This window comes from Tachyglossus aculeatus, chromosome X1 (genome assembly GCF_015852505.1).
Source record: "Tachyglossus aculeatus isolate mTacAcu1 chromosome X1, mTacAcu1.pri, whole genome shotgun sequence".
Lineage (NCBI taxonomy): Eukaryota > Metazoa > Chordata > Mammalia > Monotremata > Tachyglossidae > Tachyglossus > Tachyglossus aculeatus.
Genome location: NC_052101.1, coordinates 124,080,209 through 124,107,005, shown reverse-complemented (window position 1 = coordinate 124,107,005; position 26,797 = coordinate 124,080,209). Strand labels below are relative to the sequence as shown.

General features: G+C 52.1%; 1 protein-coding gene across 1 annotated transcript; it reads right to left on the bottom strand.

Annotated features, from left to right (window-relative positions):
- Positions 1-788: 788 nt before the first annotated feature.
- Positions 789-24,335, bottom strand: FGF22 (fibroblast growth factor 22). The gene is made up of 3 exons (XM_038740414.1): positions 23,826-24,335; positions 1,772-1,875; positions 789-1,087 (listed from the first exon to the last, which is right to left on the bottom strand). The coding sequence occupies exons 1-3, from the start codon at positions 24,049-24,051 to the stop codon at positions 893-895; spliced, it is 525 nt and encodes a 174-aa protein (XP_038596342.1). The 5' UTR covers positions 24,052-24,335; the 3' UTR covers positions 789-892.
- Between the last annotated feature and the right edge of the window lie 2,462 nt (positions 24,336-26,797).

The window sequence follows — 26,797 nt, the reverse complement described above, 5'->3', positions numbered from 1 at the left end:
GGTGCAGTCAGCTCCCGATTCCACAAAGAAAACGGAGCCTCGGTACGAATAACGCATCCCACCGCCCACAAAAGTGGAACCATAGCTCAGGCCCCTCTGTTGAGATGATCAGGAAGCAGCCCCAGGACCTTGTTGGGGTGGGGGGTGTGGGGGTAGGGACCTTAAGTCAGCTGTGGAGCTTTAGAGATGGAGCCCTGGGGGACTCGTAGCTAGTGAGAGTCATCCACTCAGTTGCAGACAATCTAGTGGGGAGCATCCATTTGCTCGAAATGGAAAAAGGACCAAATTGAGACTGACGATAAACTGCCTCTCATTTTGCCCACCTGAGCCCGGAAGATGGATCTAAGGGTGGCTGGGTAACTGGGGAGGGGCTGGCAGAAACAGAGTGAGCATCTAGGTCTGTCTCTACCCGCTTCTTTCCCCAGACCGAGCGCTGCCACCGTTCTTGGACAAGATGTGCGCGACTCCCCCAACTCCCGGGAGGCACAGTGCCATCCTTTATTCTCATGTCCGGACAATAAATAAGCATGTGTGTCAACAGAGGCAAAACAGTCCTCTTGCCCGTCCCATCATCTGCCTTTTCTGGGCAGGTTATGCCCCGGGCATTTCAAAATCCTAGGCGGGCACGTTTTGCCCTAAACCACCTCCCCTCCCAACCCGCCTCTTGCCCGAGTCATCGTTCCAAGAGTTCTCTCTAAGGCCTGGGGCAGAAAGGGAGCTCTTTCTCCTGTCTTTTTTGTAAAAAATAATTATTATTATAATAAATAGGAAAATATATCTCTGTGTAGTGGATGTGTAAGTGTGTCTATGTGACCGAGTGAGAGTTAGAAGGAGTGAGAAAGAGAGAGAACCTTTAAAAGCCCAATACAGCCTGGGCTTTGGGGAGCCAGGTTCAAGAGACCAGGATGGGCAGGAAGTGGGTGGAGAGGTGCTGGCGGCGGGTCTTGCCCCCCTGGCGGGGTGCTCCCTTGCCATTGAGGGCCAGGAACATCTGTCTCCCCTCATGCCGCCAGCGCAGGGAGGCGTAGGTGTTGTAGCCGTTTTCCTCAATCCGCTCTTTGAACTTGCAGTTGGGGTTGTACTCTCTCTGACGAGGGAGGGAGAAGGACAGGTGGTGAGAAAGAGGATCGGGAGAAGGTTCAGACTGTACCCCCCCGCCCCATCATCCTCCCTTCCCTCAGCTTCAGGACTCACTTGGACCAGTGGGGCCGGGGGTGGTGGTGGGGGGAATGGGGAGGGATCCCTGATGGGTGGGAGCCTCTGGCAGAGGGTGTACTGTCTCGGGCCTAGCCCACCCCTGGGACTGTCCCTCTGAATCCTGCCTGCCCTCTCCAAATCCCAGGGGTAGATGCAAACCGGGCTCAGATTTGGGGAGCCACCAAGGTGAGAGGCCTTGGCCCTTTGGAGGAGAAGGGTGGGGTTGGGGGCCTTTGGGGTCCTCCATTCCTCCCCAACCCCCACGAGCTGCTCTGGCTGCTCTGGCACTTCCCCTCTTCAGTGGCTTCCTGTTTGACGGTTTCCTCACCCGTTGGCACTGGGAACTTCTTTCTGGCAGTGCCCTGGCCCAGCCGCCCTCTCACCCCCTCACCCTTCCAGTTCCCTCCCAGCTGTGGCCCTGGGGTCAGGCCTGGGTCTCAACCTGCCCAGCCTGCCTCTCCCCAAACTGAGAAGAGCAAAACCTAGGCCCTCCCCCTCGAGGTCACCCAGAGAGGAGAGAAGGGTGGGTGTGTGTGAGTGTTTGTTTTGGGGCGGGGGGGGAGAGAATACATACCGTCCCGTACAGTTTCCCTTTCCTGTTCATGGCCAAGTAGAAGCCTGTGTGTACCGATTTAATGGCCACGACCCCCACGCGGACTGAACGGATCTCAACGATGCCTGGGGTGGGGTGGGGGGGGAGAGCGGGGAGAAACAACACAGGGCATTGAACAGGCAGTTAGAGAAATTGGTGGCCCACCCTGCTGTTTAGAGGGGCGAGGAACTCCATGAAGTAGGGATTCCCAATCTAGCACGTGGGTTATCATTGCTGCTTTGTTCTCTGCCTCCTCCCTCCCTTTCCTCCACTTTTCTACCCTTTTTGAGTCCATCAGTCATCAACGCATCTTCCCTGAACGCCCCCTCCCTCCCGCCCATCTGGTATCAGGCACTTGGGATCCACCTTAGAGAAGGGACCAGGCCCTGTCCTCAGGGAGCTCACCCCTCAAACTTAACATGTCCCACACAGAACTCCTCACCCTCCAGTCCAAGCCCTGTCCTTCCCTCATCTTTCCCATCACTGAAGGCAATACCACTATCCTCCCTATCTCCCAAACCCGGAACTGTGGCATAACCTTGACTACTTCTCATTCAACCCTTCTATTTAATACGTCACCGAATCCTGTCAGTACTACCTTCACGAAGTCGCTAAAATCCACCCTGTCCTCCATCCAAACTGCTACTACGCTCACCCAAGCACTTATATCCTGCCTTGATTACCGCATCAACCTCCTCGCTGACCTCCCTGCCTCCCCCTTTCTCCAGTCTCGACTTCACTCTGCTGCCCTGATCATTTTTCCACAAAACATTCAGTCCACTTATCCCCACTCCTCAAGAACCTCCAGTCGTTGCCCATCCACCTCCGCATCAAATAGAAACTCCTTACCACCGGTTTTAAAGCACACAATGGGTTCTCCCCGTCCTTACCTTGCTGATCTACTATTACAACCCAGCCCACCCGCTTAGCTCCTCCAACACCAATCTACTCGCTGTGCCTCGATCTCGTCCATTTCACTGCCGAACCCTTGCCCACGTCCTCCCTCTGGCCTAGAGTTCCCTCCCCCTTCGCACATAGTAAGCGCTTAATAAATGCCATTATTATTATTGTTATATCCGACAGACCACCACTTTCCCCACCTCCAAAGCCTTATTAACATCACCTCTTCAAAAGGCCTTCCCCAACTAAGCTCTCATTTACTCTTCCTTCCCCCAGCACCTCCTGGGTCACCTAGGCACTTAGATCTTTTTTTATGGTATTTGTTAAGTGCTTACTTTGTGCCACTCAATGTACTAAGTCCCTGTCATTCATTCATTCAATCGTATTTATTGAGCACTTACTCTGTGCAGAGCACTGTACTAAGCGCTTGGGACGTACAAGTCGGCAACCTATAGAGACGGTCCCTACCCAACAACAGGCTCACAGTCTAGAAGGGGGAGACAGACAATAAAACAAAGCATGTAGACAGGTCTCACAGTCTTAATCCCCATCTTCTGGACGAGGTAACTGAGGCACGGAGAAGTTGAGTGATTTGCTCAGCTCACACAGCAGACAAGTGGCGAGCCATGATTAGAGTTCAGGTCTTCTGACTCTGAGGCCCATGCTCTTTCCACTAGGCCGTGCTGCATCTCACCTGATACTAATAATTATGGTATTTCTTAAGCACTTACTATGTGCCAAGCACTGTTCTAAGCACTGGGGTAGATACAAGCACGTTGGGTTCACAGTCTCAAACCCCATTTTACAGATGAGGTAACTGAGGCATGGAGAAGTGAAGTGACTTGTCCAAGGTCACACGGTAGACAAGTGGTGGAGCCAGGATTAGAACCCATGGCCTCCTGAGTCCCAGGCCCATGCTCTATCCACTCCGCCATGCTGCTTCTCAAGTTCACCCCACCCTCAGCCCCAGAATACTTACGTATATATCTGGAATTGCTTTTAATGTCTGTCTCCCCCTCTAGACTGGAAGCTCCTCATGGGTAGGGAACGTGTCTACCAACTCTGTTGTACACTCCGAGGTACTTAGTACAGTGCTCTACACACAATAAGCGCTCGATAAATACCACTGATTGATTGATTGATTGACGGGAACCAGGCTGGTGAAGGCTTGATGGGCAAAAAGGGTGAAAGCAGTGATTTGAATGGGGATTTGGATTATCCGTGGGTGTCAATCATCTCTGCTCTCACCATCACCGAAGAGAATTAGAGCATACTTGACGGCACTTCTCTAACACGCCTCCTCTCACTTCATCCCCTTCACCATCAGCCTAAACCTGACTCCCTCCCCCATTTCTCTCTTCCCCATTCCTCCCAGCTGCTGCTGTTGCTGCTGACCTGCTCAGTGAGAACTCTACAGAATCATAGATCACCAGGGCCTAAGGGGAACACGTGAGGTCATTTCAGCCATTCTCCTGCCTTCAGGCAATACTATCCCTCAACTACCCCACACAGAGAAGGTAGAGGCCCTGGAGTTTTCCCTGTAGCCCAGTCCAACATCTCTCACTCTCTCTCTCTCTCTTCCTTCCCCTCCCTCCCCCCGTTTACGGGTATGTTTGGAAAGTTCTGTATTTCTCAGCCAACTTGTCAGTTCAGCTGCGGCTTTGGCGTGGGGCATTCTACCGCCCCAGTCTCACCTCTTCCCCTCAGGCTCAGTGCCACATCGTCATCCTCATCATTGCCAATAGTTGTTTATTGAATGCCTACTTTGGGTAACACAGTATGTCAAGTCCCACTGGGACGCCAGATGATTTCCTGCCTAAGGAATGAGAGATAAGGAGGTTCAGGGAGGGTTTGGATGAAGTCATAGATGAGCAGCCCATTCTGGGTTACCAGAGTTAGGTTAATCCTACCAGGGTTAGGATTAGAGGGCGGAGGGGAGAGCTTGGGACGTTAGCCTAGCCCTGGAGATGAGTGTCCGGAAGGCAGCCGTCACATTGCATCTCCAAGCACCCCATTAATAATAATAATTATTATTATAATAATGATATTTGTTAAATGCTTCTTATTTGTCAAGCACTGTTCTAAGTCCTGAGGAAGATACAAGCTAATCAGGTTGGACAGAGGCTCTGTCCCACATGGGGCTCACGGTCTCAATCTCCATTTTCCAGATGAGGTAACTGAGGCCCAGAGAAGTGAAGTGACTTGCCCAAGGTCACACAGCAGACAAGTGGCAGAGCCAGGATCAGAACCCAGGACCTTCTGACTCGCGGGCCTGTGCTCTATCCACTACGCCCTGCTGCTTCCCGTTGTCATGGAGATGAAATCCGGAGCTGGATGTGCCATGGGTCTGACCCAGGAATAGCAGCACGTAGGTGCTGATGCACTGTTAAGTGAGCAGCCGATGTCCTTTCGGCTACTTCGTCTGCCAGCGAAACCCAGGGTGCCAGGATTGGATTCTTGGGGTTTCTTGACCTCCGGGGAGAGAGGCCTGGAGAAGAGATCCGGGAGGAGAGCCCCTAGAAGGCAGAACCGGTGATGCAGAGAAGGCCTGGGAAGACCCCAGCAACAGCAGGTTCAGCCCCCTGCCTCCAGGCTGGTGAATCCCTAAGCCCTCTGGGGCAGATGGGTGCCCACCTTGTATTTCACAATCTCCCAGGGGATCAAGAAAGGCTGTAGAAGCTTATTCCCTGGGGAAGGAATAAGTAGTCCACTGGTTTGGAGTGATTTAGGCACGGACCTGCTTGGAGGCAGCGGGATGGATGAGCTGACTTTCCATGCTTCCGTTCCCAGGGTCAGATATTTCATTCATTCATTCAATCATATTTATTGAACGCTTACTGTGTGCAGAGCACTGTACTAAGCGCTTGGGGAGTACAAGTCGGCAACATATAGAGACGGTCCCTACCCAACAACGGGCTCACAGTCTAGAAGGGGGGAGACAGACAACAAAACAAAATATGTAGACAGGTGTCAAAACCGTCAGAATAAATAGAATTATAGCTATATGCACAGCATTAATAAAATAGAGTAGTAAATATGTACAAGTAAAATAAATAAAGTAATAAATATGTACAAAGGGGGTAGGGCCGGGGGGGGGGGGGGGCGATGGGGAGGGGAGGAGGAGAGGAAAAAGGGGGCTCAGTCTGGGAAGGCCTCCTGGAGGAGGTGAGCTTCCAGTAGGGCTTGGAAGGGAGGAAGAGAGCTAGTTTGGCGGCTGTGTGGAGGGAGGGCATTCCAGGCCAGGCGAAGGACGTGGGCCAGGGGTCGATGGCGGGACAGGCGAGAATGTTAGGCCTCACAAGGACCAATGAGGAGGTTAACGGCAGAGGAGCGGAGGGTGAGGGCTGGGCTATAGAAGGAGAGAAGGGAGGAGAGGTAGGAGGGGGTGAGGTGATGGACAGCCTTGAAGCTGAGAGTGAGGAGTTTTTGCTTGATTCGTAGGTTGACAGGCAACTCCTGGAGATTTTTGAGGAGGGGAGCGACATGCCCAGAGTGTTTCTGTACAGAGATAATCCGGGCAGCAGAGTGAAGTATAGACTGAAGCAGGGAGAGACAGGAAGATGGGAGATCAGAAAGGAGGCTGATGCAGTAATCCAGTCGGGATAGGATGAGAGATTGAACCAGCAAGGTAGCGGTTTGGATGGAGAGGAGAAGGCGGATTTGGCGATGTTGTGGAGGTGAGACTGGCAGGTTTTGGTGACGGCTTGGATGTGCAGGGTGAACGAGAGAGCGGAGTCGAGGATGACACCAAGGTTGTGGGCTTGTGAGATGGGGAGGATGGTAGTGCCGTCTACAGTGACGGGAAAGTCAGGGAGAGGACAGGGTTTGGGAGGGAAGATAAGGAGCTCAGTCTTAGATATGTTGAGTTTTAGGTGGCGGGCAGACATCCAGATGGAGAAGTCCCGAAGGCAGGAGGAGATACGAGCCTGGAAGGAGGGAGAGCGAGCAGGGGTGGAGATGTAGATTTGGGTATCATCAGCGTAGAGATGATAGCTGAAGCCTTGGGAGCGAATGAGTTCCCCAGGGAAGTGAGTATTCATTCATTCATTCAATCGCATTTATTGAGCGCTTACTGTGTGCAGAGCACTGTACTAAACACTTGGGAAGTACAAGTTGGCAACATATAGAGACGGTCCCTAACCAACAATGGGCTCTAGAAGGGGGAGACAGACAACAAAACAAAACATGTGGATAGGTGTTAAGTCATCAGAACAAATAGAAATAAAGCTAGATGCACATCATTAACAAAATAAATAGAATAGTAAATATGTACAAGTAAAATAACTAGAGTAATAAATCTGTACAAACATATATACAGGTGCTGTGGGTAGGGGAAGGAGGTAGGGCGGGGGGATGGGGAGGAGGAGAGGATACGGGGGGCTCAGTCTGGGAAGGCCTCTTGGAGGAGGTGAGCTCTCAGTAGGGCTTTGAAGGGAGGAAGAGAGCTAGCTTGGTAGATGTGTGGAGGGAGGGCATTCCAGGCCAGGGGGAGGATGTGGGCCGGGGTCGATGGCGGGACAGGCGAGAACAAGGTCCACTGAGGAGGTTAGTGGCAGAGGAGCAGAGGGTGTGGGCTGGGCTGGAGAAGGAGAGAACAGAAGGGGACCAAGAACTGACCCTTGGGGAACCCCTACAGAACGGGGATGGGAGGGGGAGGAGGAGCCTGCAAAGGAGACTGAGAATGAATGGCCAGAGAGATAAGAGGAGAACCAGGAGAGGACGGAGTCTGTGAAGCCAAGGTTGTATAGCGTGTTGAGGAGATGGGGGTGTTCCACAGTGCTGAAGGCAGCTGAGAGGTCGAGAAGGATTAGGATAGAGAAGGAGCCATTGGATTTGGCAAGCAGGAGGTCATTGGTGACCTTTGAGAGGGCAGTTTTGGTGGAGTGTAGGGGACGGAAGCCAGATTGGAGGGGGTCGAGGAGAGAGTTGGAGTTGAGGAATTCGAGGCAGTGAGTGTAGATGACTCGTTCTAGGAGTTTGGAAAGGAAGGGTAGGAGGGAGATAGGGCAATAACTAGAAGATAACTAGATAACTAGAAGTGTGTGGGAGATTATCTCCCACACACTTAGTACAGTGCTCTTCACACAGTAGGTGCCCAATAAATATTATTGATTGATTGATTCTAAGGCCTCCATTCAATCTGAAGTTTTTAAATCTTTCCCGGGAACAAAAGGATAGGGTCAGCTTTCTCCTCTGTCATACGCTGGGCTCTGAGGGGCAGGGAGGGGTTATGGGCAAGTCATTCAGTCCATCCTCCTGCCTCTAGGCTGGACCCCCATCAAAATCACCCCAAATAGAGGGAAAGAATCTTCGGCGTTATAGGTCTCCAGCAGGGAAAGCCCACAATCTCCCTCAGTCATTATTTGAGTATCAGGACAGAAATAAAACTCCAGGAGCTGATATCAGAGGCCTACAGCTCTGAGATTTCAGGAGGACACTGGCCAAGGTAGTCAATGAGCATTCAAGGTCATTGGCTTGTATCTACCCCAGTGCTTAGAGCAGTTTGACCCGTAAACAAACAAACAAGGTATGGGCTTGGCAGTTCCTAGCCCTGCACCTCTAGGATGGCCACTTCGGTTATGAAAGTTTTCAAAGAATCTAAGGTTTAGATTTGGAAGCATCTTTGAAACCTTAGCATGGGCTATTCTTTCAAACGAACGTCTTATGACTGAATACGCAGTGGTATCAATCAATCAATCAATCAATCGTATTTATTGAGCGCTTACTGTGTGCAGAGCACTGTACTAAGCGCTTGGGAAGTACAAGTTGGCAACATATACAGTCCCTACCCAACAGTGGGCTCACAGTCTAAAAGTATCACTGTCCTTGTAATCATGGCAAGGCCACTCGTTGCCAATAACATTCAAATCCATTACAAATTCAAAATGCAAAATTACTTCACTGCTGGTCCCAGCCCTTCTTTAATTTCAAGTTAAACCCTGCCCCAATCTATCCCCCTTCTCTCATAGCAACGAGGCCTAGTGGGAAGAGCAATCAATCAGCGGTATTTATTGAGCACTTACTATGTGCAGATGGTAAGCGCATAATAACCACTCAATAAATGAGTGAATGCAGAGCACAGTACTAAGCATTTGGGAGAGTACAATACAACAGAGTTAGCAGATACATTCCCTGCCCATAACAGGCTTACAGACTACAGGCCCCGGGGTCAGAGGACCTGGGTTCTAATCCCGGCTCTACCACTTGCCTGCCGTGTGACCTTGGGAAAGTCACTTCACTTCTCTGACCCTCAGTTTCCTCCTCTTTAAAGTGGGGATTCAATATCCGTATTCAATTCAATACATCCCTCCTACTTTGACTATGAGCCCCATATGGTACAGGGACCGTGTCCAACCTGATTATCTTGTATCTACTCCAGCGCTTAGTAAAGTTCTTGTCACAGAGTAAGTGCTTAAGAAATGCCATCATTATTACTATCTTCAAGTGGGCAGTGTACAGATGACATGAGGAAATATGATCACCTGAGGGGGTAGGGGACACATAAACCACGCACAAGGAATATGTGCATCATGTAGAGGGAACCAGATGTGACTTGGGCGAGAGATCTTGGAGTTGTCATTGGCTGCTTGCTCAAACTATCGGCCCTGTGGGTGACAGAGGCCGACAAGGTGCTGGGCATCACCAGGAAGAGGTAAAGGCCAAGCAGAGGGCCACAGTTTGGCCCCTGGATGAAACCACAGCCCACCCTCACCTGGAAAACCACCGGCAGTTCTGGCCGGTGCCCCTTGGGAAGGACAGACCAGAGCCAGAACAAGGACAGAAGAGGCCAACCAAGATGGGCAGGGGGATGGAGATGCTTCTGGTCAAGGAAAAAATGCTTCAGTGGCTCAGTGGAAAGAGCATGGGCTTTGGAGTCAGAGGTAATGGTCCTGAATCCCAGCTCCGCCATATGTCTGCTGTGTGACCTTGGGTGAGTCACTTAACTTCTCGGAGCCTCAGCTACCTCATCTGTAAAATGGGGATGAAGACTGTGAGCCCCACGTGGGACAACCTGATCACCTTGTATCCCCCCAGCGCTTAGAACAGTGCTTTGCACATAGTAAGCACTTAACAAATGCCATCATTTATTTTTTTCATTTTTCAGTCTGGGAAGATGCAGGCTAGGAGGGGACAGGATTGAAGTTGAAAGCATCATAAAGTAGGTGGGCAGGACAAATCTAGAATTGTTCATCAAATCCCATCACACAAATGGGCACCCACTGAAGCTTGAGGGTAGTGGGTTTAAAACACATGGAAGGAAATGTGTCTCTAATCGGTGGAATATAAGATGGTGGATTTTGTTTTCCTGGGGAGTTGTGCCACCAAAAGCATCAGTAGGTTCAAGAGAGGTTGAAATCAATTCACAGGCGAGTGAGCCACAGTGGATCATTTCAGGGTGCTAGATAATAATAATAATAATAATAATGATGGTGTTTGTTAAGCACTTACTATGTGCCAAGCACCAGGGTAGATACAAGGCAAGCAGGTTGTCCCACATGGGGCTCACAGACTTAACCCCCATTTTACAGGTGAGGTAACTGAGGCCCAGAGAAGTGAAGTGACTTGCCCAAAGTCACACAGCTGATAAGCAGCGGAGCCGGGATCAGAACCCACGATCTCTGACTCCCAAACCCGTGCTCTTGCCACTAGGCCATGCTGCTTTTCTATGGTCTGAAGCCATGGGGATGGCTTTCCAGGAAACAACCGGCCCCAGTTCCTCCAATCGTCCTGTTGCCAGGGAGACCAGACTCTGGACCAGATGGATCATGGGCCTGCTGCAGCAACGGCAGTACCGTGAACCACTCAGAGGGGATGCATAATAATAATAATAATGGTATTTGTTAAGCGCTTACTATGTGCAAAGCACTGTTCTAAGCGCAGGGGAGGTTACAAGGTGATGAGATCGTCCCACGTGGGGCTCACAGTTTTAATCCCCATTTTACAGATGAGGTAAGTGAGGCACAGAGAAGCTAAGTGACTTGCCCAAAGTCACACAGCTGACAGTTGGCGGAGGCGGGATTTGAACCCATGACCTCTGACTCCAAAGCCCGGGCTCTTTCCGCTGAGCCACACTGCTTCTCCAGATGCATGTAACAGGTTTCAGCAGCTGCCTGCAGTAATAAACGCACACGGATTGTATGAACCAGGAGCGGCTCCATATATAAGCCCTAAAGGACAGGCTTAAACGTGCAGCCAGAAGGCCGTGGCCTCCTGCAGCGGGATGTCATTCAGACACTGGTGTACCAGGACACCCCAGGAGGGGAAGATCTTGCCCGTCTCCACTTGTCAAGAACTCTCCTTCTGCCCTGCCCGCGGAGCTGCCTCTCCATCCCTATCCTTCACCTGAGATCAGGGGCATCCAGAAAGGTCCTCACCTCCTCTTCTCCAGGAGTCTGACCTTTGGCCTGGTGAAGCAGAAGGTGAAGAGGATGTGGCGGGGGAAGGCAGGGGGGCTGATGACCCGGGCCTGAAAATTGGGAAGCAGAAATGAGGTCCTGGGAGGAGAAAAATCCGGTGGGTGGGAGCCAAGGAACAGCCAGCCAGCCAGCCAGACCAGAGGGTGGGAGTGGGGTGACACATTTGGATTGTGGTGTGGAGGGCTAAGGGGGCTGGAGATGTTGCGTCCACGGAGATAAGACGAGGGAAGGGGGAGGTGACAGGAGTAGGAATGCAGCTCGGTGAGAGTAAGCTTATCTGGCAGAGAGAGAGAGAGAGAGAGAGAGAGAGAGAGAGAGAGAGAGAAAGCGAGAGAGAGAGAGGAATGTGGGCTGGTGGCTGTAGTTCTGACTGGGAGGGTAAGAGAATGGAACTTGCGGGTTGGGGCCGGACAGCAGGCAGTGTGAGCAGCAGCAGGAGGCAGATGGATGGGAGTGAGTGGGTTGGGTGGCGGGGTGAGGAAGAGGAGTTCAGGAGGGCCATCAGGGGGCCAGGGAGGTTTAGGGGCGACTGTACCAGAGCCCAAGGGGGGGCCCTGTGACCAGCAGGGTAATGGAACAGAGGAGTGTTACTGGGGAGGAGGAGGGTGACAGACCCATTGCATCGGGGTGAGCTGGGGGTCTCATGGCCCTGACTTCACCCCAACCCCAATGGCAGATGGATCCTTCTGCAGGTCTACAGCTCTCATTGGACAGGCATGTGGGAAAACCAGCCGGGGAACGCCCACTCAATTTCTAGGCCAGCTCCCCAGCCCGGCCCGACCTGGACTCCCATTGCCAACCCAGGGACCCAAGAAGGTGAGGTCCCCACTGGGGGGTGGGGGGAGATGAGCTTGAGCCCCCGGGCTGGTTCTCACTGGCCCCCCGGGGCAGACAATCTCAAAGTACGCTTTAAGCTCTCCTGGAATCTTGCTCTCCAGAGGGGAAAGCTCAGCTTTGGAGAAGGGACTTCTTCAGAGAACCGAAGTGGCAGGCGAATAGGGTCGGGTCTCCCTGCTCTCTCCACCTGTTGTTAGCAGTAGGGGGTGACACAGGAGATGGGGGTTCTGGGAACTGACTCTGCACTGAGGTGCTACGTGTCCTCAGGAAAGTCACTTAACCTTTCTGGGCCTCAGTTTCTCTGCCTGCGCATTGGAGTAGGAAGAGAATGGATGAGACTGTGCTGGGCTCTCCTTGGGGAAAGCAGTTCCAGGGACATGCTCGGTAGATCCTCTCGCTCTTTCATCTGGGGAGATGATTTGCCCGGGTCCGGGAGGTGTGGTGGGGCAGGGACCCTGAGACCGCTCTCTTTGTGGCAGCCCAGTGCTCACCCTTGGGTTGGAGAAGGCCATGAGTGTTTGAGAAGCAGTGTGGCTTAGTTGATAGATCGGGGGCCTGAGAGTCAGAAGGACCCGGGTCTGATCCCGGCTCTGCCACGGGTCTGCTGTATGACCTTGGACAAGTCACTTCACTTCTCTGGGCTTCAGTCACCTTATCTGTAAAATGGGGATTAAGAACGTGAGCCCCATGCGGGACAGGGACTGTGTCCGACCCGATTAACTTGTATCTACCCCAGTGCTTAGAACGGTGCTTGGCACATAGAATGCGCTTAACAAGTACCATCATCATTATTATTATTATCTCTTTCATTCCCAATCTCCATGGATTTGGGGCCAAGGGTGAGCATTAGGCCACCACCAGGAGAGTGGCCTAAACTGTCTTATTTTGAAAGACCTCCAGAGAGGATTCCACAGTCTAATCGACAATTGCAATATTTGTTAAGTGCTTACTACGTGCCAAGCACATAGTAGATACAAGGTGATCTAAATGGGGTCACAGTTTAAGTAGGAGGGAGAACAGACTTCGAATCCCCATTTTGCCGGTGAGGGAACTGAGGCACAGAGAAGCGAAATGACTTGCCCAAGGTCACACAGATGGCAAGTGGAAGAGCTGGGATTAGAACCCGGGTCTTCTGACTCCTGGGCCCAGGCAGGCTCTTGCCACTAGGCCACGTTGCTTCCCCTGCATGGAGAAGCAGCGTGGCTCAGAGGAAAGAGCACGGGCTCGGGAGTCAGAGGTCATGGGTTCTAATCCCTGTTCTGCCACTTTCATTCATTCATTCATTCAATCGTATTTATTGAGTGCTTACTGTGTGCAGAGCACTGTACTAAGCGCTTGGGAAGTACAAGTCGGCAACGTATAGAGACGGTCCCTACCCAACAGCGGGCTCACAATCTAGAAGGGGGAGACAAGACAACAAAACAAAACATGTAGACAGGTGTCAAAATCATCAGAACAAATAGAATTAAAGCTAGATGCACATCATTAACAAAATAGACTAGTAAATATGTACAAGTAAAATAAATAGAGTAATAAATCTGTACAAATATACATACAACTGCTGTGGGGAGGGGAAGGAGGTAGGCCGGAGGGGATGGAGAGGAAGAGAGGAAAAAGGGGGCTCAGTCCGGGAAGGTCTCCTGGAGGAGGTGAGCTCTCAGTAGGGCTTTGAAGGGAGGAAGAGAGCTAGCTTGGTGGATTTGTGGAGGATACTGTGAGCCCGAGTGGGCTTACAGGTGCGGTCAGACTACATCTGACTTGATGGTTCTGGATTTACCCCAGTGCTTAGTACAGTGCTTGACCCAGACTAAACCCTTAACAAATACCATTATTTTTACTGTTGTTAATTACAGGCCTCCATCAGTCGACAACCGTGACTCCTCCTAGACTGTGAGCCCGCTGTGGGCAGGGATTGCCTCTATCTGCTGCCGAATTGTACCTCCCAAGCGCTTAGTACAGTGCTCTGCACACAGTAAGCGCTCAATAAATACAATTGAATGAATGAATGAATGAATTCCAGGCCAGGGGAAGGACGTGGGCCGGGGGTTGACGGCGGGACAGGCGAGAACGAGGTACAGTGAGGAGGTTAGAGGCAGAGGAGCGGAGGGTGCAGGATGGGCTGTAGATTTGTCAGCTGGGTGATTTTGGGCAAGTCACTTAACCTCTGTGCCTCAATTCCCTTCTCTGGAAAATGGGGATTAAGACTGTGCGCCCCATGTGGGACAACCCGATCACCTTGTATCCCCCCAGCACTTAGAACAGTACTTGGCACGTAGCAAGTGCTTAACAAATGTCATCATTATTGTTATTATTACCTCCCCAACCCACTGCCTAGCGGTTCTTCCTAGCTCAAGTCCATCCTTCCGCTCTCTGACTCTACCCAAAAGGTTAACCCAGTTGCTCCGGGGTTTGCCCTCCAGGGGCCTGGAGACCAAACAATCCTGTCACCGCCTGGGCTGCTTGCTTTGCCTCGCAGAACCTTGGAGGGTAGAAGTTTGCAGTCTGATTTTTGACCCCATGAACCCCCATGAGGCTCTCAGACCATCTCTCTCTCTTCACTTGGAGATCAATCAATCAATCAATCGTATTTATTGAGCGCTTACTGTGTGCAGGGCACTGGACTAAGCGCTTGGGAAGTACAAGTTGGCAACATAATAATAATAGCAATGGTATTTGTTATGCACTTACTAGGCGCCAGGCACTGTTCTAAACGCTGGGGTAGATAAAAGCAAATCAGGTTGGACACAGTCCCGGTCTCACGAAGGGCTCACAGTCTTAATCCCCATTTTACAGCTGAGGGAATTTAGGCACAGAGAATTCATTCATTCATTCATTTGTATTTATTGAGTACTTTCATTCATTCATTTATTCAGTCGTATTTATTGAGCGCTTACTTTGTGCAGAGCACTGTACTAAGCTCTTGGGAAGTCCAAGTTGGCAACATCTAGAGACGGTCCCTACCCAACAGTGGGCTCACAGTCTAGAAGGGGGAGACAGAGAACAAAACAAAACATATTAACAGAGAGAGCCCGGGAGTCAGAAGGTCATGGGTTCTAATCCCGGCTCCGCTCCTTGCCTGCTGTGTGACCGTGGGCAAGTCGCTTCTCTGTACCTCAGTTACCTCAATGTAAAATGGGTGTTGAGACCGTGAGTCTCACGCAGGACAGGGAATGCGTCTGACCTGATGAATGCGTATCTACCCCTGCGCTTAATACAGTGCCTGGCACGTAGTAAGTGCTTAACAAATACCATTCATTCATTCATTCAGTCATATTTATTGAGCGCTTACTGTGTGCAGAGCACTGTACTAAGCGCTTGGGAAGTACAAGTTGGCAACATATAGAGATGGTCCCTACCCAACAGCGGGCTCACAGTCTAGAAGAGTGGGCTCACAGTCTAAATACCACAATTATTAATGATCATTAGCAGAAGGTGGATGCGCGATTTAGCCGGAAGGCTTCGTTCCGGGAGCCTGGAAAAATAATAATAATAATAATAATAATAATGATAATAATAATAATAATAGTAATAATGGCATTTGTTAAGCGCTATGTGCGGAGCACTGTTCTAACCGCTGGGGGGGGATACAAGATCAAGTTGCCCCACGGGGGGCTCACAATCAATCCCCATTTTACAGATGAGGGAACTAAGGCTCAGAGAAGTGACGTGACTTGCCCAAGTTCACACAGCCGTCATGTGGTGGAGTCGGGAGTACTTATTGTATGTAGAGCACTGTAATAAGTGCTTTATTCAATATTCATTCATTCATTAATCGTATTTATATATTCATTCATTCATTCAATTGTATTTATTTATTCATTCATTCAATCAGTCGTATTTATTGAGGTGAGGTGAGATCAGGTGAGGCATAAGCAAGGACTCTTGGATCTCAAGTCTTGTTCAGAGTTGGATCAATCAATCAATTGAATTTACGGAGCACGGCAAAACACTGTACTAAGCACTTGGGAGAGTAGAATATCACAGAGTTGACCGGTAGTCACATTCCCTACCCGCAGTAGTCTAGAGGGGTCAGCTGACCGGGGGGGGTGGTTTAATAAAAATAATACCTTGATTTGTTTAGTGCCTTATGTTTTTCCAAAGTGCTTTCAAGCAATCTATCAACCGATGGTATTTATCGAGCGCTTGCTGTGTGCAGTGTCCTGGACTAAGCGCTTGGGAGAATACAACACAACAGAGTCAGTAGAGTCAATCCCAGACCGCAAGGAGCTGATATTAATCAGTTCAGTTTATCCTCCCAATATCCTTGTGAAAGGACGGGGATCTTGTCTAATTCCTCGCCTTGTATTCATCATCATCATCAATCGTATTTATTGAGCGCTTACTGTGTGCAGAGCACTGTACTAAGCGCTTGGGAAGTACAAGTTGGCAACATATAGCGACAGTCCCTACCCAACAGTGGGCTCACAGTCTAAAAGACTGTATTCTCTCCCAGAACTTAGTACAGTGCTCTGCCCCCAGTAAATGCTTAAATACTACAGCTACTACTCAATAAATACCATCAGTTGATTGATTGAAATCGCATCTCCTCCAGGAGGCCTTCCCTGATTAATTTCCAATCTTCCCACCTTATATTCCCCCAACTTCTACTCCGGTCCTTCCACGCCATGAGAAGCAACGTGGCCTAGTGGGTAGAACATGGTCCTGGGAGTCAGAAGGAGCTGGGTTCTAGTCCCACCTCCGCCACGTGTCTGCTGTGTGACCTTGGACAAGTCACTTCACTTCTCTGGGCCTCAGTTACCTCGTCTGTAAAATGGGGATTAGGACCGTGAGTCCTGTGTGGGACGTGGACTGTGTCCAATCTGAGTAGCTTGTATCTACCTCATCTGTAAAATGGGGATTAAGACTGCGAGCCCCACGTGGGACAACCTGATTACCTCGTATCTCCCCCAGCGCTTAGAACAGTGCTTGGCACATAGTAAGTGCTTAACAAATACCAAAATTATTATTATTATTGTTACCCCAGCACTTCATACAGTGCCTGGCACATAAATAAGTGCTTAACAAATACCATTTAAAAAAAAATCCCCTAAATACTTCTAATCCCCTGTTGTGCTTTGGTGCATATAGAAGAATAATAATATGTTTTAAATGCTTCCTATGTGCCAAGCACTGTGCTAAGTACTGGGTTACATACAAATTAATCAGGTTGGACATAGCCCCCGTTCCACAGGGGGCTCATAGACTGACTAGAAGGGAGAACGGGTATTTCATTCATTCATTCAATCGTATTTATTGAGCGCTTACTGTGTGCAGAGCACTGTACTAAGCGCTTGGGAAGTACAAGTTTTTGAATCCCCATTTTGCAGATGATGTAACTGAGGCACAGAAAAGTTAAGTGATTTGCCCAAGGTCATACAGCAGACATGAGGCAGAGCCAGGATTAGAACCCAAGTCCTCTGACTGCTAGGCTCATGCTTTTTCCACTAGGCCACACTGCTTCTTTTGTATACTTGATTACTTCCTCTTGCCTATAATTTAATGCAGTGTCTGTCTCTCTTGCTAGAGTACAAGTTCCTTGAGGGCAGGGATCATTGTTTATTAATTGTGTTGAATATTCCAAAGTGCTTAATGCAGTGCTCTGCAACAACAACAACAACAACAACAATAATAATAATAATAATAATGGTATTTGTTAAGAGCTTACTATGTGCCAGGCACTGTACTAAGAGCTGGGCTGGATACAAGCAAATCGGGTTGGACACAGTCCCACATGGGACTCACAGTCTCAATCCCCAATTTAAAGATGAGGGAACTGAGGCCCAGAGAGGTGAAGTAATTTGCCCAAGGTCACCCAGCAGACCAGCGGTAGAGCCAGGATCAGAACTCGTGACCTTCTGACTCTCGGGCCTGTGCTCTATCCACTATACCATACTGCTTCTCTAACAGAATATATGTATATATGTTTGTACATATTTATTACTCTATTTATTTTACTTGTACATATTTATTCTATTTATTTTATTTTGGTAATATGTTTTGTTTTGTTCTCTGTCTCCCCCTTCTAGACTGTGAGCCTGCTGTTGGGTAGGGACCGTCTCTATATGTTGCCAACTTGTACTTCCCAAGCACTTAGTACAGTGCTCTGCACACAGTAAGCGCTTAATAAATACGATTGAATGAATATATGTATATATGTTTGTACATATTTATTACTCTATTTATTTTGCTTGTACATATTTATTCTATTTATTTTAGTTTGGTAATATGTTTTGTTTTGTTGTCTGTCTCCCCCTTCTAGACTGTGAGCCCACTGTTGGGTAGGGACCATCTCTATATGTTGCCAACTTGTACTTCCCAAGCGCTTAGTACAGTGCTCTGCACACAGTAAGCGCTCAATAAATACGATTGAATGAATATATGTATATATGTTTGTACATATTTATTACTCTATTTATTTTACTTGTACATATTTATTCTATTTATTTTATTTTGGTAATATGTTTTGTTTTCTTGTCTGTCTCCCCCTTCTAGACTGTGAGCCCGCTGTTGGGGAGGGACCGTCTCTATATGTTGCCAACTTGTACTTCCCAAGCGCTTAATACGGTGCTCTGCGCACAGTAAGCGCTCAATAAATACGATTGACTGATTGATTAGTACAGTGCTCTGCACACAGTAAGCGCTCAATAAATACGATCGAATGAATGAACGAACAGAAGGTGCCCAACAAATACGATTGATTGATTGACTAACCGGAGGTTAAGCGACTTGCCTCAGGTCACCCAGGAGGCCAACAGTTGAACTGGGACTCAATCAATCAATCGTATTTATTGAGCGCTTACTGTGTGCAGAGCACTGTACTAAGCGCTTGGGAAGTACAAGTTGGCAACATATAGAGATGGTCCCTACCTAACAGTGGGCTCACAGTCTAAAAGACTCCTCCTCAAGTCTTCTGACTTTCTCTTCCACTACGCAAACAGCCACTTCTCAGGAAGGTTGAGGGTGGGAGGGACAGTCTCCCAGATTTGGGGAGATGAAATGCCCTTTTGAGGTGCCTAGCCAGCGGGTGATAAGACAATCGGGACGCATTTTTGTGAGTCCTTCTCCCCGAAATTTAGGACTAGGACAAATCCACCCCCTCCTCCTCCCTGCAGCTGCGCTGGCACTGCCTGGGTAGGCTCCGTGGAAAGGGAGAAGCCGGCGACCTAGTGGAGAGAAGCCAGTCCCGGGAGTCAGAGGACCTGAGTTCTAATCCCAGCTTTGCCACTGGCCTGCTGTGTGACCTTGGGCAAGTCACTTGATGTCTCTGTGCCTTCATGTCCTCATCTGTACAATGGAGAGTTGATGGCTGTTGTCCCGCTTAGACTGTGAATCTTCTGGGGGACCGGGACCGTGTCCCATCTGATTAGAGAAGCAGCGTGGCTCAGTGGAAAGAGCCCGGGCTTTGGAGTCAGAGGTCATGGGTTGAAATCCCAGCTCCGCCAATTGTCAGCTGTGTGACTTTGGGCAAGTCACTTCACTTCTCTGTGCCTCAGTTACCTCGTCTGTAAAATGGGGATTAAGACTGTGAACCCCCAGTGGGACACCCTGATTACCTTGTAACCTCCACAGTGCTTAGAACAGTGTTTTGCACATAGTAAGCACTTAATAAATGCCATTATTATCATTATTATTATTAACTTCTATCTACCTCAGTGCTTAGAACAACGCTTGACACATAGTAAGCACTTAACCAATTCCATTTTAATAAGGGAGCTGGTTGGTCAAAAAGTACAGGCTGGTTGATTTGGTTTCCTGTCTACAAGGCTGCCTGACCCCGCGTGGGAATTGCATGGGAACTGTTAGAAGCAGCGTGGCTTAGTGGATAGACCTTGGGCTTGGGAATCAGAAGAACCTGGATTCTAATCCCGGCTCTGCCACATATCATCATCAATCGTATTTATTGAGCGCTTACTATGTGCAGAGCACTGTACTAAGCGCTTGGGAAGTACAAATTGGCAACATATAGAGACAGTCCCTACCCAACAGTGGGCTCACAGTCTAAAAGGGGAGTCTAAAAGGGGAGTCTAAAAGGGGGGGAGTCTAAAAGGGGAGACATATCTGCTGTGTGACCATGGGCAAGTCATTTACCTTCTCCGGGCCTCAGTCACCCCATCTGTAAAATGGGGATTAAGACTGTGAGCCTCATGTGGGACAGGGACTGTGTCCAACCTGATGACCTTGTACCTACCCCAGTGCTTAGAACAGTGCTTGGCATGTAGTGAGCATTTAACAAGTACCATAATTATTAATTATTACTATTATTCACACACATCTCCCAATATATACAGCCCTCCCCAGAGGGGTGAGTGTCCATGGCTGTCTCTGCTCTTGCTCAGCTGCAGAGGAATAACCCACAGGGCCGCCTCCTTCCTTGGGAGGCCATCAGAGAGCTGGAAAGTTTTGGCCAGCGGAGCCCGGCGGCCGGGGTGAGTGAGGCCCAGCGAGAGGTGTCAGAGCCTGTAGCTCCCAGGCCCATCTGTTCCGACTCATCCTCCTGTTGCCCGGTGCCTGGAAGAGCAAGCGGGAGAGAGAAGGTACTCGAATCCAGAGGTGGGAAAAGCAGAGACAGAAGGAGCACAGATTGCCTTCCCGACAGCCCAGGCTTCCCCACTTCCTGGGTCTCTGGGAGGCACCGGGAAGGGCATCGCCCAGCCTGAGAGGCCTCCGGGAGTGGGTGGGAAAACCGGGAGACTGGGGAAGCCTCTTGTGGACTGCCCACTCCAGCAAGAGAAGCGGGGTGCCCATCGGTGCAGTGTATGGGGAGTGGGGAGAGAGAACAAGATAGGAATGATAGGCTCGGCCTCCCCCGACCCCCTCGCAACCCTCAAAGGGAGGATGAAGGTCAAGAGGGCAAGAAGGAGGAAAGGCACCAACCACAACCACACGGAGGGTGAGGCCAGATCAACACCTGCCATGAGTGTGCTTGTCCATTCCTCTCTGTCCATTTCTGTGGTACCCATCCACCGGGCATCAGGGGGCTGCAGCCCTGGTTGATCGGAGCATGGGGCAAGACCAGGAGTGGCTGTGCCCAGCCCTTCACCCCACCTCACCCACAACCCTCAGCCTGGAGCCCCGTCGGCCGGCACGCCTGTGCTACTGCTTCCTAAAGGCCCGGTGACCCTGACTCATCTCACCTGGCTTCACGGGAGCAGGTGAGGGGTGGGGAGTAGAGTGCGAGAGAAGAAAGTGAAGCAGTTTATCACAGGAGGTGGTTGGGGGGTGTCCGTGGGCTCAGGATTGGCAGAGGGGAGGTTACGTCCCGGCGCTCCATGTGGAGATGGGGAAGTCGGTCCCTTAGGCCCCCTCCACCCCCCACCCCCAGCTTACTCAGCCACGGAACCCACCTGGACTGGCAGGAGGGAGGAGAAAAGGGGGTGGGCTGAGCACGGGTGGAATCAGTCTTTGGGACCATTTGAAAGAAGTTGCTCCTCACACCACAGCAGCGGGAACTGAGCCCAGCAAGGCCAGGGCCCATTCCTCTCCATGCCGCCCACCAGCCCCCACCTGCCCCCCGGCCTCTGGGCTCTCCCCCTCCCATCCCAAAAGGGGTTGGGCGGGAGGAGGAGCGTTAAAGGGATACAGCAAACTCAAGACTGTGGGTGGGAAGGCTTCACGGTCCACCGGGTGACTACTGGACCCCAGTGCCCTCTGCTGACGTGCGGGTTGCCGGGCTGTGACGTCGACCGAGCCACCTAGGAGGGGTGGCAGGTCACGGGGGGTGGGCAGGGGGCTCAACCTGGGGGGACACGGGCCCAGAGGCAGAAGGAGGGAGGCCCTGATTGCAGGGTCACACAAATCCCCGGGGCCTGAATCTGAGCAGGGAACTGGGAGATGAGCAGGGTGCAGAGGACCTGCCACCCCAACTGGAAGGGTCTCCGTGCCCGGGTGGGGGATCCAGAGGTGGGGGGGCCCTGGGACGCCTCCCTGCCCAGAAGGGTGAAAAGCCAAGGCTGGGGAGAGGAAAGCAGGAAGAGAGTTCCGACCTCGGGTTCCGGGGTCCCCGGAAGCGGCCCGGGTCCCAGCCGAACTGGGTCTCACTGACTCACCGGGTGAGCAGGTCCCCCCTGTCCTCTGTCCTCACCCGGGCTAATGAGTGCTTTGAGATCTCCAGATGAAAGGGGCCGGGGAAGGGCAGAGGGTTATTATCCTCGTTAATTACGGAGATTATTATTTGGGTTCTCATTAAGGATGAAGGAGGTGATTACCCCGGAGTCCTGGGCTCCCGACTTGGGCCCCGGTGTCCCCGAGCTGTGTGGGGTGGCCCAGGCACCCTCCTCCCCGGGGTTCTCCGGCTCGGGCCACCGTGGGGGCGTGGTGGGGGGGCGGCGAGGAGGGCTCTGGCCTCCTTTCCTGACCTTTGGCCTTGACCTGGATCCGAGGAGTCGCAGAGGGGTTTGGAACTTCCCCCCGTTGTTAGGGCTGGGGTGATAATAGAAAGGCAGTGGGGGGAATCTGTCAGGGGGAGGGGGCAGCTTGGGGGGAGGTGAGGAGTGGGGAGGAATGGCGATCCATTGATGACCAATCTATTGACCATCAATCGACCATCTGGACAAGCGATGTCTGTCCCCGGAGGGAGGAACTCTGTAGCACCCATTCGACGGGGATCCCCCTGGCACGAGGTCAAATTCCAAGCAACTTTTCCCATTTGGAAACAGAATCCCTAGCAGCCTCAGCCAAGCAGCGAGAAAAAGGGGCTCTCCCTGCCCTTCCTCACACTGTTGCCCAGTGGCCCGCCTGCCAGCCATTCGATCCCTTCTTCTTTCCGCTCCCTTCCCTCTCCTCCCCCTTTCTGGCACCTCTTCTTGCCCACCCCCGCAGCATCCCCTTCTTGCTTCCTCCACTTCCCCGGCACCCCCTCTCGCTCCGGCCCCTGGGAGGCCCGGGGGCTCCGTGGGTGGTGCCCCTCTCAGGCAGAGACCCCTTCCACCCCGCTACAGGAGGTTGGAAAAATTTGGGGGGAGGCGGCCCCACCCATTTCCCCTGGAAGGCTTCTCGCATTCCGAGGGTCTGGCAGAGCCGGACAAGGGAAGGAATGGGCAGTGGTGGGGAGAGGAGGGGACCCCTTCCCCATGATCCAGCGCCTGGCCCGATGGGGAAACCAAGGTCAGAGGAGTTGAACCCAGCAGCAGGGCCAAGAGTGGAGTCCACGATCCTCCCCCCATCCCAAGCTTGGTTCCAACAGCTAAACCTGATAATAATAATGATGATGATGATGACGGTATTCGTTAAGCGCTTACTATGTGCCAAGCACTGTTCTAAGTGCTGGGAGGGAATACAAGGTAATCAGGTCGCCCCACATGGGGCTCACGGTCTAAATCCCCATTTTACAGATGAGACAGCTGAGGCCCAGGGAAGTTAAGTGACTTGGCCAAATTCACACAGCTGACAAGTGGCAGAGCTGGGATTAGAACTCCTGACCTCTGACTCCCAAACCCATGCTCTTTCCAGTGAGCCGCACTGCTTAGCAGTCACTCGCCAGGGGTCCCCCAACTCCCGACCCCCCATCCACATACGCATGCATGCATGCACGTGCGCTCGCACACACACGCACACACAAAAACACACACACCCCGTGAACCACCCAGATGGGCAGCATCCCTCCCCTCTCCACATTTGTCCCCAAATGCCCCTTCTCCCCTGGCTCACTCTAGTCCCCGTGCATATCCTTTCCTCTCCTTTCTGCCCAGTTGCCGGCCCAGGCTCATCCCCACTCTGTCACCCCTCGGCCCCTCTCCCTTGACCCCATCCTCCAATCTCCCGTCCTCCCTGACATCAGCTTCTGCCTCCAAGCTGCCCACGTGGCCGCCGGCCGGATGGCATCCCAGCTCCCGTCCTGCCCCAGCACGCACACCCCGGCCCCCGGCCCGGGAGTTGGCACTCACTGTTGGGGCACTCTTTCCAGCGGGTACCCTCCACCTTGCCGCTGGGGTCGATGTGCAGGAAGAAATGGGTGGAAGAGTAGAGGCGCCGCCAGCGTACATCGCCCTCCAAGTGGTGGTAACTGCGGACACGGCGGGCACCGCCGAGCCACGAGTAGTCGCCCCCGGGGGAGCCGTGCGCCCGGGCCAGCAGCAGGAGCGCCAGGCAGAGCTGAAGGCCGGCGGGCATGGCTCGGCGGGGGCAGGCGAGGCTGCGGGAAGCATGGGAGGATGCCCGGGCTCAGACTCGATCCATGAAGTCTTGCCCACTGGGCCGGGCCCCTCCTAAACCCACAGACCCAGCAGTGTTGGGGTGGGGGAGATGTGGGTGGAGAGGAGCTGACCCCTGCCAGCCCAAGACGGAAGAGATCACCGCCTTCTCTCTTTCCTCCGGGGCATAGCCCACTCCTCTGTCCTGGATCCTGGAGTTTGGTTTTCCAGCCAGCTGCCAGGTGCCCCCTCAGCCCAGAGGGATCTCCCCCAGCCTCCCAGACAGAGGGACAGCTGCTGCCGTCTCAGGAGGCCCAAGGCAGCTGGGGAGCTGAGGAGCAGAGACTCCCAGGGGGTCGGCCCGTGGCTGAGTCCTGCCTTCCCTGAAGGCTGCTCCTGCCATTGACTGACAGCCCCAGCTTGGAGTTCTCTGGCCCTTGCCCCTCCCACCAGAGAGGCCTTCCCTGCTCGCGGCCAATGGCGGGGTGGAAGGGCGGGGGGGTGGGCCCGCTGGTTCCTGCCCCCATTCATAAATTTCTTGACTTCTGAAGTTTATTTGTTTTAGTAATTTTCTCCCCGCAGGTCGACTGGCTGGCAGCAGAGGGGTGGAGATAGGAAAGGGGGGTGCAAAGGGGGAATGGGGTGTGTGTCTATGTGTGTGTTTGTGTGTATGTGTGAGTCAGTGTGTTTGCACATCCGTGTGTCTCCGCATATGGATGTGTGAATCATTGTGTTTGTGTGTGTCATTGCCTCTGTATGGGTACCGGTGGTGGGCGGGGGGGGATGTGAGTGTGTGTGCGTTTGTGTGTGTGCGTGCGTGTGCACGCGTGTGCGGATGTGTGCGCGCATCTGTCTGTGTATCTGTGCTGCCGTCATATGGATCTGCATGGGCAATAAAAAGATTAGACTGGGATCAAGGCCATTCCCGGATCAGACCCCCGGTCCATCCAGCTCAGTGTTCTGTCGCCATGGCAGCAGGATGCTTGGGGGAACTGGCTGATGGTAGCCCTCTTGGTCGCCCACCTCCGTGGTTGGGGGAACGGGCCGGACAGGTGTCCCATCTCCATGAGACCGTCCCGTTTCCCCGGAAAGGTCTGTTGAGAGAGGACGCCTAATTGTCCCAGATTGCAGTGACGGTAACCTCGCCGGAGAGAAGGATGGGTGAAGTTGGGCGGCAGGCGGTGCCCACTGGTCTACAGGTTGAAATCTGGCAGACTATCTCTGAGGGCAGGCCCGCGTTGGGGTTGGGGGTCCACGTCCGCGTGGGTATACCGGTGTCTGCGAGGATGTACGATTGGAGCCGGGGGCAGGGGAGGGTAAGCTTCCGAGGACACGCACATGCGTGTGGGTTTGGGTGTGACTCTCAGTCTGGGTGTTGGTGTGTCCGGATATTTGGGTGACAGTGGCAGGGGAGGGTAGTAGAGGAGTGGGCTTGTGGCTCGGCAGATGGCAGGTTGAGGCGGGGGTGGGGATGGAGGGCCAGGAGGGCCAGAGCTTCCGGGTGGATACGTGTTGGTCTTTGCACACTTCAGCACGGGCAGAGGACATGGGACAGAGGGAGCGGTTGGCAGGAAGGTGCCTGTTTGCATGTGCACCTGTGTGCACGTGTGCACATGTGTCTGCTTGTGCATGGGGGGTTGGGGGGTGGATTTGGATCTGGGGGAAAGAGTGAGGAGTCTGTGTGAGTTAAAAATCCTAGCCCTAGAGGACTGGAGTCAGCACCACCCAGCTGGCCAACCAGCCTAGAGCTGACCCTTTTTTTAAAAAAAAAAATATGGTACTAAGCGCCTACTATGTGCCAGACGCTATACTAAGCACTGGATTTGATACAAATCAGTCAGGCTGGACCCAGTCCATGCCCCACATGGGCCTTACTGTCTTAATCCCCATTTTCCAGATGAGGTAACTGAGGCACGGAGAAGTGAAGTGACTTGCCCGAGATCACACAGCAAGGTGGCGGAGCCGGGATTAGAAACCAGATCCTCTGACTCCCAGTCCCGGGCTCCCTCCACTAGGCCACACTGCTTCTCCACCTTTCTGCTTATAGCCCACCTTCCTCTACACCCCACCCCACCTCTCCATGCCTTCCCTGTCCACCCCCCGGGGCCCAGATACCTGTCTCCTCTGCTCCCGGGAGTGTGCTGGGATAGAGGGCAGCATGGGGGTGCGGGGAAGTCAAGGATGGATAGCAAGTCAGGGGATGGACGGCTCCTGTGTTTGCAAACACGCCTGGTCCTTAATTAGGCGCTGGGAGGGAAGAGGCGAATACTACAGTGCCGCCTGCTTTCCGCAGCCTTGGCATCAGCTTGAGTCGCACTCCGCTACCAGCTGACAAAAGGCAGCTCTGTCTGCCCTGCTGAGGAGGGACCTCAGCTCCCCCCCTCCGTCCCCTCCCACCCCTTCTCATCATCATCATCATCATCAATCGTATTTATTGAGCGCTTACTATGTGCAGAGCACTGTACTAAGCGCTTGGGAAGTACAAATTGGCAACATATAGAGACAGTCCCTACCCAACAGTGGGCTCACAGTCTAAAAGGGGGAGACAGAGAACAAAACCAAACACACTAACAAAATAAAATAAATAGAATAGATATGTACAAGTAAAATAAATAAATAAATAAATAGAGTAATAAATATGTACAAACATATATACATATATACAGGTGCTGTGGGGAAGGGAAGGAGGTAAGATGGGGGGGATGGAGAGGCCCTGCAGCCCCCCC